Consider the following 12966-nt stretch of genomic DNA (forward strand, 5'->3'; position numbering starts at 1 on the left):
ATACATATACTTAAGAATGACAACAAATAAGACAACAGCTAGTATAAATCCATTCTTTAATAAAACTAAACTGGATGAGTTGTTTGATGCTGCAAAGGCTGGTGATGTTGATAAGGTCAGAACGTTTATAGAGAAGGATGGACTAAAGGCCGACGCATTGGATGAGGACGAGAGAACATTGTTGCATTGGGCCGCCGCAAATGGTAGAATGGACGTAGCAGCCTACTTAATTAACGAACATAAGATATCGCCAAATACATGTGACGACGGAGGATGGACCCCGTTGCTCAGTGCCAGCAGCTCAGGACACGCACATATGGTTCGTCTACTGCTGGAGAACAATGCCGATGCCAACTGTGCCAACGAGGCCAAGAGGACACCGCTGCACTACGCTTGCTCCAAGGGCAAGGCTGACATTGTGGACCTGCTGCTGCAAAATGGCGCCAAGTCCAGGAAGGACGACACTGGTGCCTCGCCAATACATAGAGCCGCGGCCAATGGATCGGTGGTGATCATCGAACGATTGATCAAGGCTGAGAAGAACAACATTGACTCACAGAATGTTGAGGGAGACACTGCTGCTCACATTGCAGTGATGTATGGCTATGACGAAGTTGTCACCTTGTTGCTATCACTTGGCGCAGACTTTACCATTGAGAACAAAGAGAAGAAGACACCAATCCAACTGGCATCACCAAGTATCAGGTATATAATAGAAGGTAAGTGTAGAATAGAGATAGATTATACTTTGAATGCGTGTTGGCACTCATACTCACTCCACATCGCACCCCCTCCTTGTAGAGTACAAATGATGTCTCGGCTGTCTGTGTCGCTGGCGATACCTTTGTCTGTCTGTCTGTGGACGAGCCCATTGGCAGTTAAGTGATTGTGGTGCTGCTGCAGCGGATGGTATTGTGGGAAAAGTCAATCGAATGGTTTGTAAGTTAACTTGGGTCACAAGGGTTTCGTCACAGCCGCACATTTAGTCCTCTCCTTGGTGATTGGACGTACCAAGCACGAGCCCAACTACACATTCACTAACTTATTCATTCTCATTCATTCACCAAACAGAGAGAGAATAGAAGGTCAACACAACAACACACACATACCCACTACTGCACTGAATGAATGAAACAACAACAACGACCTCCTGGATGCTGATGGACGGACCAAAGCAAAGTAAGCTTCCAACTAAAAAAAGAATCCAAAGAGTGGTCGTGTTTCAGTGAACCCTCAGCACCTTTTGTTTCTTTTTTTTCAGTTTTGGACCTCTGATGGATCGGGTCTCGATCGCTGATTGCCCACTCCACATCACAGGGCAAAGTCAATCCTGATGCTCTGGCATCAAGCGACTGGCAGGGCACTTGGTTATAATAATGCTGGATTTTATCAGGCTCCGTATCAAGGTTTGCTCCATTCCAAAACAGGAGTGAGGTCAGTTGTGGCTACGACTGGAGGGACCTGTTTGTTGGATTGGCTACAACTCATTGTTTCTGTTTGTGTGTTGTGAGTGGTTGTTTATTATTAAGTTATTGTTGTTTGTTTCGACAACATCATCAAACCATCCATAATCACTCCTACTCAAACTATATATTTATTTATAGATACAGATAAAGGTAAACAATATTATTTATTTGTTTGTTTTTAGTTGGAAACATTCCCTACTACCATTACTTATTACAGTAAGTGACAGGTTCTGCATATTCAATCAATCGATCGACATCTCATACATTCAGCCCACATGTGTGCACACTATGCCAATCACTCATTCATTCAATCAATCAATCAATCAATCATATTCCACATTCACACTCACTCTCACACAACACACGCACACACACTCACCCCAAATCAATCAATCAATCAATCTTACTTAAAGTATTTATATCTCAGCTTGGATACCTTATGCATCGACACTTGCTACTGCAACATAATATATAAAATAGAACCACACGACACACACGATCAACAACACCTGATCAATACTACCATAATTATATATAATAATATACCCCATGCCATGTGTGTCGCCTTCAATAGGTGGTTAACGGGGAGGCGTAGTTGAGTTGAGTTGAGTTAATGTTGTGGTAGTTATGCGTGTGTGCTTGTGATTGTGCTTGTGCCCTCCTTCTCCTCTTGCTCCTCCTTCCATTACTCCCACCCAACAACAGCCAGCAAACAAACCAAACAAACAATCAAATCAAATCAAATCAAACATAAATTACTTCATTAATACTAACATTATTATTATTATTATTACCCATTAGGTATTACATACATAATATATATAATATTTATAATTCAATTATAATTAGAGAGATTAGAAATGACAACTTTGCAACTTAGAATCAAGTTTCCACCTGAATATCCAGTGATCTATAAGACACTTAGACTAGATAGTTCATTCACAGTACAAGAGGCCATTGCATCCATTGGACACACTATCAATGTCAACCCCTCGCCAGACATTGGTCTCTACTTGCCGGACTCCAAAAAGAACCTTCCCGAGACACAACTGCTATCCACAATCGACAATATATCAACAGTTGTAAGTTGAATGAATATGATCATCTAGTTCACTCACTCAATCAATCATACTAACTAATCAATCAAATCATTCAAACCAAAATAGCAATATTTAGAGCTAAAGTCAAAGAAGGCAGCGTCATCATCTGGCAACAAGATGAAATGTTGTAGCATTATGTAAGGGGGCGAGGGTAGAGGTTGTTAGTTAATTAGTAGGCAGCATCAGCAGCGGCAACAGAAGCTGAAGGTGCAGCAACAAGGTGTTTAGTTCTATCCAGTGTCGTCCAATTATCCAGTTTTCAAATCAAGGAACAATGTTCGATCAATCCAATCAATTCAATCCACCAATCCAATCAATCAATCAATCAATCAATCAATCATTCACTAGCTATATACGACAGCTGGTGTAAGAAGGAATGGTCACTCACTGAATAGAATAAACATGTTAAACCGGTGTATTTATTTAATCACAACAGGGTCAGGTATATTGGCAGCGCCAATGGTCACACTCACTTCCTTGATGTGGAGCCAATCGTGATGTTGTCGCTATCTTGGACATTGGATTGTGGCTTGGTCGAGTAGTCCAGAGATGACTGATTGGATGATGCACCATACAATGATCGTAACTTTTTGAGTTGATCAGATTCAACTGTTGATGTTGTTGATGAGGATGAAGTGCCAGTTGTTGTGGTAGTTGTATCACGACGACTATTACCATATAATCTATCTCTACTATCACTCCTACTTCTGCTTCTACTTCTGCTCCTGCTCATACGTCTCGCCTCCTTTCTGCTGTCATAGTATCTGTCTCTATCACGAGATGATCTATCATTATATCTGTCTCCACTTCTACTTCTACTTCTGCTTCTACTTCTGCTTCGTTTGTTATATCCTCCTCCATTATTTGAGCCTCCTCCTCTGTTGTTGTTATCATCGTAGTATCTGCCGCCACCACGTCCACCGCCTCCTCTAATCGAGTAGTCATCTCTATCTCCTCTATTTCTATAATCTCGTCCATCTCTATCTCTATCTCTATCTCTATCTCTATCTCTATCTCTATCTCTATCTCTATCTCTATCATCTCTCCTGTATGAGCCTCTTCCTCCTCCACCTCCTCCTCTGTCATCGTCTCTATAGTCTCCTCTTCCGCCTCCTCTGCCACCACCTCCTCTTCTGTCATCTCGGCCATCACCACCACCTCTGTTGCCCTTGCCCTTCTGTTGTACTGGAGTGATACCCTTCTCATCCTCATACTCTGATATTCCCTGTTCCATCTCCTTCATGACCTTGACAGGTATCCTTGGCAACAGAGTATCCGCGAATCTCTGTTCCCTAAGAAGTGATATGAGGAATTGTTCGATAGTCCTGTTGTTGTTGTTGTCGTTGTCAGTTAGTCATATATTCTTCTTCGGGGATGGAGATATACATACGTATCATTGCTTCTGGGTGTGACTTTGATTGTCTCTTGGTCATCGAGAGCCTCACCAAACCAATCCCATAGTTTGGCAAATGGATGACAGTATCGGAGATAGAGGAATCCCATTGCTCGGATGTAGGGTGACTCATTGGTGACCACACCATTCATCTGTTTCTCAGTGAACTTCATCAAGTACATCTTGTAAAGTAAACAATAGGCAGTGGAAGGTGTCTTTGTATTGGGTATATAGGGACCTTTTGATTGGGTGAATATATATGAATGAGTTAGTAATGTTATAATCATTGGTTGTGTGAATGTCTGTGGTGTTATATGTGTGTCGTACTATGCACAAGTACATCATCTACCGCTAGATCTGATGGTTGACAACCAATATTGCAGAGGGAGCAGCAAAGGAAGGAGGGAGGGGAGGGGAGGGGAGGGAGGTGTGGGGCAAGACCTGGTCCTATCTAGGGTACCCTTCATCATCATCATCGATCATCCTTAAGTTATCATATCAGATCAACTCTAAGATAGTATCTTTAACCTTTTTTGGATTCTACTTACAGAGATATTGTACATGATTCTTGATCTCGCTCAACACTTCATGGTAGGTCTTGAGAGTGCTAATATCAACATGTTGATGTTAGTGAACTTGTACTTGAACTTTGCGAGTGAGTGTCACATGTCATACATACTAAAGATCCTTGAAGTACTGACATGATTGAATATTTGTCAGTAGTATCTTATCGATATTGAGGTTCTCTCCATGTGTCTCCATTTGTAGTTCTAGTGTCGCGAACTATGTGTTTGTGTTTGTGTGTGAATAAATGAAAGAATGAATAGATGAATGAAGGATTGAATGAAGGTGTTTGCAATCCTCCCACACTCTCAGGCTCTAATTACCTCTTCGGGAAATTATTACTCTATTTGTCGAACATTTCTCAAAACAACTTCATTTCAATTAATTATCTATCTTACACACGAACAAAGAGATAATAAATATTAATTAATTATCTTTATTACATACAACATTATATATTATTATTTATTATTTACATGGTCTAGAAACACCATGTAACAACTTATTTAAATTAATATTATTATAAATAGGAAGAAGAAGAAGAAGTAGAAGAGAAACAAACAGGCATGTTCAACTTTGATTACGATGGTAAATGTTTAATGTTAAATCTTAAGATATATTACTATTCTTATTCCGGAGGTTCAGATCACTTCAACCCTTCATTACTCATTGACCTTCAATCATCTCATATGATAAAGTTCATACACACATTATTAGATCTCATTGATAGTTCTATTAATAGTATGATGGTCAATGATGACATTGAACGAATAGAACGTGTCAGTGGAGGAGAAGAAAGAGAGTGTGTGAGTGTTTATGATGTGTTTGTGGTTGTTGTTACGATCAACTGATCAGTTGTCCACTCTAGTGCGTGTGTTCTATTATGTGTGATATAATGCGGACGGTCATAAAGTATGAAATCAAGTCTTCCTTCCAAGTCAGACTGACTGTTTCCACCATCCACCACCATCCACTCTCTGTACACATCCTTCAAGAGGATCAGGACTTGTCCAATCAATCATTTCCCGAGGGTATCAGGAACGCATCAAGTGATAGTTGTAGATAGATCAGGTCAGGATTTGTAATCGGGGCTTCCGATTACCACCAACGCCAACAACAACAACGAGTTGTTTCAGACTCATATGATGGTTAGATCCAGACTCTGTTCCCAATTCCCTCTCAATCAATCAATCAATCAATTAAATCAACCAATCTTGATTGATTAAGAGAGAGAGACACAACCCATCCCTTATTCATTACCTCGCTACTACTTTCATCATTAAGTCGACGAGTGGCTGCTTCCTGAAACAGTACTTACTCCAATATTATGATGATCAACACCATCCCACCCAATCATATTGCGTAACTACACATCCTTTTAAACATATATCAAACACAGATGTGATGAACACGGATGTACATCCCTCTATATGTCTGTAAGGTCGTTGCACTAGTTATCTTCACACCTGGCGATTATCCCTTTGTGATTGTCTTTCCATGTGTGTGTGTCTTTGTGCGTGTAAGATCACGAGACATTCTCATGACCATGGAAGCTTTGATACCAATCAATAAAAGGATCATGCCAGTCTGTGGCTAATCCTTACTGATGTCCAGTTCCAACTTCCTACCATCTTGGAATTTATATGACTATTTGTTTGTTTCAATCAATCAAATAATAATTAATTGTAATAATAATTATTTCCAATGGGATAAAGTAATAATTTATTAATATTTATATATATATTTTAAAATAATGGATACTATTATTACTGTAGAGAACACCGAAGCAACTACAACGTTGCTACCCAATGTGGAATTAAGACATCCTGTTTCCACGGCCTACAAAAAGAAGAGGTTCATTCCGACAGCCAACTCTGCCGCCTATGTGGACAAGTCCCACCATGGTGTCCACGGACGTTGCAACAAATGTTCAAACAGTACCAATGACTTGAGACGAGTGTCGGCATACTGTATCGCCGACTCAATATCCCTCAACCAATCATTCCTCGAGCTGGAGAGGAATGGAATGAGACCCATCGAGCACAAGGAGTTCTATTACTACCATATCAGGAAATATACAAGTGGTCCACCTCCAATGATCAAGACTCAAACTCCGCCTCAGTCCCAGCACCATCTTGAGACTCTAATGGAGCTTCGCATCGATGATGAGTGTTCATCAATCAGCACACCGTCATCATGTTTATACGAGGGCACTGGTGCAGGACTCGGAGCCCAGGTTCAGCCAGAAGATGCCAGTGCCATGGACCAGGACAAGGGCATGGTTGTCGTGTTTGAGAATGGAGTCGTGGTCTTTTGGGACCTCACACCATCGATCGAGTTCCGCGTCATTAAGATGCTCGAGGTGTTCTCGGTCAATGTCCTCGATCACAAGTTGGTGGATGACATGCGATTCGAATATGCGTGTCCTGGACTCACGCCAGCACAAACCACCATCTTCCAAGACAAGATCATCCTCGACTCGTACGACCCCCTGGTCAAAGTTGCCATGAGCCAGTCCATCTCACAATCCGTCAAGATCTCATCCTTTGAAGAGAACCTTGAGCTAATCATCGAGGCCACCAAAGATGTCCCAGTTCACTTGTCTCAGAAGGGCAAGGTATGTCTTCTCGCTCTCAACCTTTCACCCAATCAATCAATCAATCATACTTACACTCACATCCATCAATCAATCAATAATATAGATATGTCTGTCACAAAGAAGAGTTGGCCAACTGTTGGGAACATTGTATATCCAGAAGAATGCAATTAACTTGCATTCCAATATACTGGACACACCAGAGTTCTTTTGGACCTTCCAGGATTATGAGAGATATCATATTATGACTGAGAAGTATCTGGAGATCAAGCCAAGGGTACGCACTTTGAATCACCGATTGATGGTGGTACGCGACCTCATCGACATGTGTCGCTCCGACCTCGAAGCCAGAGGTTCCTTCCGATTGGAGATCATTGTAATAGTGCTCATCTTCTTTGAGCTCGTCTTTATGGTTCTCCAATTTCTACATGATGTCGTCATCTAAACGATGTGTCCAATAAACATCGATCGTTCAATCCAATCCAATTAGTCATCCTTTGGAGGAGTGAGTTCATTCTCCACTGGACGCAGGAATTCGTTAATGATGCATTGTACCAGTTCGGCCAACTCTTGCTGCACGTGTGCCTTGTCTTGACCAATCATCTCGACGTAGTACTTTAACTTGGGCTCGGTGCCACTGCCACGGAGTGTTGCAATAGCACCGTTTTTGAAGTAAAAGGTGATCATCTGTGTGGATGTGGACACTGGCAGACGCGCCTTCTTGTCGGGGAAGCCATCGTCATAGTCGATGGTGAGGTCGCGCACACGCTCAATCTCAAAGCGACCGCACTTGGTGGGGAAGTTGCGGTTGTTGCGTATCTTGTTGAAGATGGCAACCATCTTGGGCGGCTCATAGCAGAAGAAGTAGCGGTTGCGACTAATGTGGTAGCCGTAGCGCTTGTAGAGCGACTCGAGGTGGTCCTCGCAGGAGCTGCCGTTGGCGTAGTAGGACAGGGCAAGTTCGGCAAAGATTGCTGCACAACGCACGCCGTCCTTGTCCAGCGACACATCTCCGTACAGGAAGCCGATGGCCTCCTCGTAAGCGAACAGGAAGTGCAATCCTTCGGCGTCCATTACCTCGCGAGCACGATTGCCCACCCATTTGAAGCCAGTCAGTGTCTCCTCGCAACGGTATCCATCCTTCTTGGCCATGGTCTTGAGCATGGCGGATGATACAGCCGTGTTGATCATGAAGAACTTCTCGGCTGGGGTGTCGGGATGGCTGCGACGGGCATTCTGCCAGGCCCAATCAGCCAACAACACTCCAATCTCATTGCCGTTGAATACCTTCCATGTGCCATCCTTTAATCGCTCAGCCACAGCCAGTCTGTCTGCGTCTGGATCATTGGCCAGGATCAGACGGCTGCCATTGGCTTCGGCCGTCTCGATTGAGAGCTTCAGTGCGCCCTTGCCCTCCTCTGGGTTTGGGAATGTGACGGTGGGGAATGCTGGGTCGGGCTGGTACTGCTGTGCCACTGGGATGAAAGGTGGAAGCTTGAATGCTTCGAATGCCATCTTGGTGTACTCTCCTCCAACTCCATGCATGGCGGTGTAGATGATCTTCTCGTTAGCAAACTTGACGTGTGAGGCAACAGAGTACTGTGCGATCTTTGTATTGTAGCTCGACACTATCCTGTCAAGAGGGTCCTCCACCAAAGGACCACTCAGCAACTGATCGACATTAATCTCCCAGGGTTCCAGATTGAGATCAATCAACTTTGCAATGCCCTTGTCATGTGGAGTATTAATCTGACAACCATTCTCCCAGTACACCTTATAGCCATTATCATCCTTTGGGTTATGTGATGCAGTTATCATCACACCAATACTTGCCTTTAAGTCGGTAACAGCAAAGGCCTAGCATCAATTGATTGATTAATTGATTGATTGATTGAATGAATGAATGAATGAGTGTCAATGAATGATTGAATGAATGAATGAATGAGTGAGTGAGTGATACATACGACATAAGGTGTTGGTACGACTTTAGAGAATAGGTACACTTTGTAACCCTTTGAGAGGAATGTGGCAGCAGTGTACTTGGCAAACTCTTTAGAGTTGTACCTTCCATCATATCCAATGACCACACCAGACTTGATAGCATTTGGAATGGTGTCAATGACGTACAAACACAGACCTTGACTTGCTTGTATCACTGTAAGATCATTCATACATGAGAAACCAGCTTTCATAGGACCTCTTAGACCAGCTGTACCAAAAGCTATCCTATTCTCCAATCTTGCAGTCAATTCCTTCACATCATTTTGTTCAACCAACTCTTGAATCTCTGCTCTTGTCTTTGGGTTCTTATCCCATTTCAACCAATCTTGTGCCAATTTATTTATACTAGTAGTAGTACTCATTATCTCTCTCTATCTCTTATTGTTATTATTATCTTGAAATGCAAATAATGAATGAATAAATGAATGAATCTTTGATGATGAGTCATTGTGGTTCATTGAGTTTGGACAAGATGACATTCAAAAGGGGGGTAAGATTAATTGAAAAATTGGACAAGTTGTTGAAGATCCACCTCACTTTATGTATTTGCTTTGGTATTGCTCAAACCCTGGGTCATTGGTCATTTATTATTATTTAACCCACTACAACAACAACAACAAATATCTGTGTACTTATATTATCTATATATTTATTTAATCGAATGATCGACAACAACCTCAACAATTACAAATCTCCCAATAATAACAATAATAATAATAACAACAGAGACATATATAAATACAATATAAGATGGCCAGGTTGAATAGAAAGATCAAACATTTCTTCAATAGTTTAATACACTTTGAAGTTAAAGAAGGATATAGTCTATTTTTTATATTGACATTATGTACATTCTTATTTATTGGTGTATTACTTAGTTATTTATCATATAATCATTATATTCAGAAGGAGATGAGTATGATCGAGTTGGATATGGACAGGAATTGTCATCAAATTATACATAACATCGAAGCTACATCCTATGGTCTATTCTCAAAGGTTGAGTCTGTAAAAGTATGTATTTATATCAATTGTATCCCCTATAATTCTTGTCCAAACAAAGAATTATATATTAATATATAATTATTATTAGGGACTATTCTATTCTAAACCTAAATTCAATCAAGATGACTTTGAAACTTACTTGAAGAGTACTTCAAATCCCTTTAAAGGAATGCGAACATTCTGGATACCAAAGATACAGCACAGCGAGAGAGCTAGATTCGAAAACCATTTTAATGTTACTTTGACCGAGTATGATTATATCTTGAATCGATTCATCTCCTCCAGAGAGAAGAAGATATATTTCCCAATACTATACATGTATCCAAACTACCATGATATGGATATGTTATCTGTAAGTTCCAAACAAACAAATGAATGAAGAATGGGAAAATCTAACAATATTGATATCATTAGGGTATATTGCGAGGATTTGATGTATCTTCATCGATTACACATCATGGTATTGAAGATACTGTTACAAACAATACGATGGCTTTGGGTCTGACGGACAGATATATATTCAATAATCTTAGATTGAAGATGGGTATAATTGCAATTGTACCAATCTTCAAGACTATATTTCCACCTGCAGCCAGTGAACGACTTGATCACTGTGCAGGTGTTGCCACTGGAGTATTGGAGACACAGGAGTTGTTTAGAGGTGCAAGGAAGAATGTAGAGGATGAGAAATGGTTCACAATATTTCTCGTTGACAACAAAGGTGCAATTTTCTATCAACATGATGAATACTCATTCGTCAATGAGAGTCATATCTACACCTCAAATCACTTTCAAGGGTATGTATTAGTTAGTGAATTCAATTCTGTCAATCAATCAATCATACTCACACATCATCACAGACGTTTCCAAAATGTAGCCAGGTTTGAAGTTGCCAACACCGAGCTGAAGATGATTACATTTGCAGCAATGGAATATGAGAATGAGAAGAGAACATCATCACCTATTCTCATAGCCGTTTCACTGATATTGTTGGACCTTTTCATCTTCCTCTACGTACTGGAGCAGAGAAGAAGGAAAAACATCAATGACCGAATCATCAAAGAGCGCAGTCTGCTACTCAATCGTATTCTCCCAGAGGAGGTCTCACAACAATTGGAGAATGGTGAAGAGGTTGTTGCCAAGCTTTCAAACAATGCTGCCGTCTTCTTCATGGACATTGCAGGATTCACCAGTTACTCCTCCACTCACACCCCTCAAGAGATCATCATTGTACTAAAGAGGATATTCTCTTTGATTGATCGAGCCTGCTGTGATCACTATGTCGAGAAGATCAAGACCATTGGAGATGCCTACATGGCTGTGACCGGTCTATCAAACACACAGTGCAAGTTGAGCATGAAGAGTAACACAGAGATAATGCTAGAGTTCAGTTTGGATATATTGGAGATGCTAAAAGAGGAACTCAGCAGCATGGTTGGCCTCAAGGTGCGCATTGGTATCCACTGTGGACCCATCATCTCTGGTGTGATCTCAGGATCCAAGCCGCACTTCGACATTTGGGGCGACACTGTCAATGTTGCCTCACGTATGGAGTCTACTGGAATACCAGGATTTGTTCATGTCTCAGACCGTGTGTACCAGCTTACTCAAGACAGGTTCCATTTCTCCGAACACCCAGAAACAATCAACGTCAAGGGCAAAGGAAGAATGAGAACATGGTTCCTACTGCGCAAGAAGGGAAGGAAGAGCATTGAGAACTTGGACATGGACAATATCAGATTGAGACAGAGTATGGACTCGGCAGGATCACCAATCTATCATCAAGAACTGTCACCAAAGAGAATCGTCAAGAACATCGACTATTTGGATTTGGTCCAACATCAGCCTTCACCAATACTGTTATCCCAACAACAGGCAAAGAGACATCATCATCTAGCCAAGAGAGCATCGAGGAATTATCGTCCACAGAACATTGTGGATATTAGTTTCAATCACATTGAGAGTCCTCCAATTCATTCCCAAAATTTACATCACCATTCATCTTCGCGTAGTGTTCCAAACATATCGCCTTCACTCAAGTCCACCCAGATTGGACTTCCAACAATGTCCATCAACTCTGAGTGGAGCTCATCAGATGACAGTCTGACTGGAAATTGGCTTTGATCAATAAAATTTGACTTAATTGGATTAAAGGTTAACATTCTCATTTGAATCAGGCCTCCAAAATTTTTTGAATTACTACATCTTGGTTTATTTTACATTGGTCATTCTAAATAAGGGCTATTTGGTGAGCCAGTCAGAGATGTTGAATGGTGGAATTGGCCTCCAAAATTTTAGAGATAAAAATCACAATTTTTTTGTTTTGTGGCACGAATGCTCTGTCATCTAAGGGTTAGGATCCAGGACTCTGAATCCTGTCATCTGAGTTCGAATCTCAGCAGGGCAACACTCTTTTGTCTCTCCAGCTTGAGATATAAAATAAGGAACTTCCAGGGTTCTAACAAACGAGTGAATTTGACATCAAAAAAACCGAAACGAGCGATACAGTTACTAACTGTTTTTCGTTCTGAATAAGTCCTTAGCTAGACTCTACACAGTCAATCAATCGTCGCTCGAGGTCGAGCGTCGATACACTAAGGTTACAGGGCAACATGGGACTTGACAGTGTTTTAGCGAGGTTCGCCCCGATGAACACGGTCGCCCCTCCCCATCGCGACTCGTTCTACGAATTGCGCATCTTCTTCCCAGGCGTCGCCTTACTACCAGACGACTACCTCAAGAAGCTCAAGCTCATACTACGACTGTTCAGGTCGTACCCTTCGTCATCTGCCCCCACGAGAAAGAGCAAACATGTCCGCGGCCTCACCGTCGAGGGCAAAG

At 41.6% G+C, this 12966-nt stretch overlaps 6 protein-coding genes across 6 annotated transcripts; 4 read left to right on the forward strand and 2 right to left on the reverse strand.

Moving 5' to 3' along the window:
- Window positions 1-16: 16 nt before the first annotated feature.
- On the forward strand, window positions 17-886 carry SAMD00019534_053010 (hypothetical protein; the record flags this gene model as incomplete). Its single annotated transcript, XM_012899772.1, has 2 exons — window positions 17-705; window positions 802-886. 2 exons carry the CDS (start codon window positions 17-19, stop codon window positions 884-886), a joined length of 774 nt encoding a protein of 257 aa, XP_012755226.1.
- A 1440-nt stretch (window positions 887-2326) lies between these two features.
- On the forward strand, window positions 2327-2707 carry SAMD00019534_053020 (hypothetical protein; the record flags this gene model as incomplete). Its single annotated transcript, XM_012899773.1, has 2 exons — window positions 2327-2548; window positions 2633-2707. 2 exons carry the CDS (start codon window positions 2327-2329, stop codon window positions 2705-2707), a joined length of 297 nt encoding a protein of 98 aa, XP_012755227.1.
- A 331-nt stretch (window positions 2708-3038) lies between these two features.
- Window positions 3039-4721, reverse strand: SAMD00019534_053030 (hypothetical protein; the record flags this gene model as incomplete). Its single annotated transcript, XM_012899774.1, has 4 exons — window positions 3039-3891; window positions 3957-4197; window positions 4508-4566; window positions 4639-4721. Coding segments are annotated over 4 exons (1236 nt in total), but the record flags the coding sequence as incomplete, so codon positions are not given.
- A 1555-nt stretch (window positions 4722-6276) lies between these two features.
- SAMD00019534_053040 (hypothetical protein) lies at window positions 6277-7564 on the forward strand (the record flags this gene model as incomplete). The annotated part of the gene is made up of 2 exons (XM_012899775.1): window positions 6277-7140; window positions 7226-7564. The coding sequence occupies 2 exons, from the start codon at window positions 6277-6279 to the stop codon at window positions 7562-7564; spliced, it is 1203 nt and encodes a 400-aa protein (XP_012755229.1).
- A 44-nt stretch (window positions 7565-7608) lies between these two features.
- SAMD00019534_053050 (hypothetical protein) lies at window positions 7609-9482 on the reverse strand (the record flags this gene model as incomplete). The annotated part of the gene is made up of 2 exons (XM_012899776.1): window positions 7609-8976; window positions 9084-9482. Coding segments are annotated over 2 exons (1767 nt in total), but the record flags the coding sequence as incomplete, so codon positions are not given.
- Window positions 9483-10614: 1132 nt separating this feature from the next.
- Window positions 10615-12249, forward strand: SAMD00019534_053060 (hypothetical protein; the record flags this gene model as incomplete). Its single annotated transcript, XM_012899777.1, has 2 exons — window positions 10615-10922; window positions 10986-12249. The coding sequence occupies 2 exons, from the start codon at window positions 10615-10617 to the stop codon at window positions 12247-12249; spliced, it is 1572 nt and encodes a 523-aa protein (XP_012755231.1).
- Window positions 12250-12966: the final 717 nt, after the last annotated feature.

The sequence above is a fragment of the Acytostelium subglobosum genome, assembly GCF_000787575.1.
Source record: "Acytostelium subglobosum LB1 DNA, scaffold: scaffold9, whole genome shotgun sequence".
Taxonomy (NCBI): domain Eukaryota; phylum Evosea; class Eumycetozoa; order Acytosteliales; family Acytosteliaceae; genus Acytostelium; species Acytostelium subglobosum.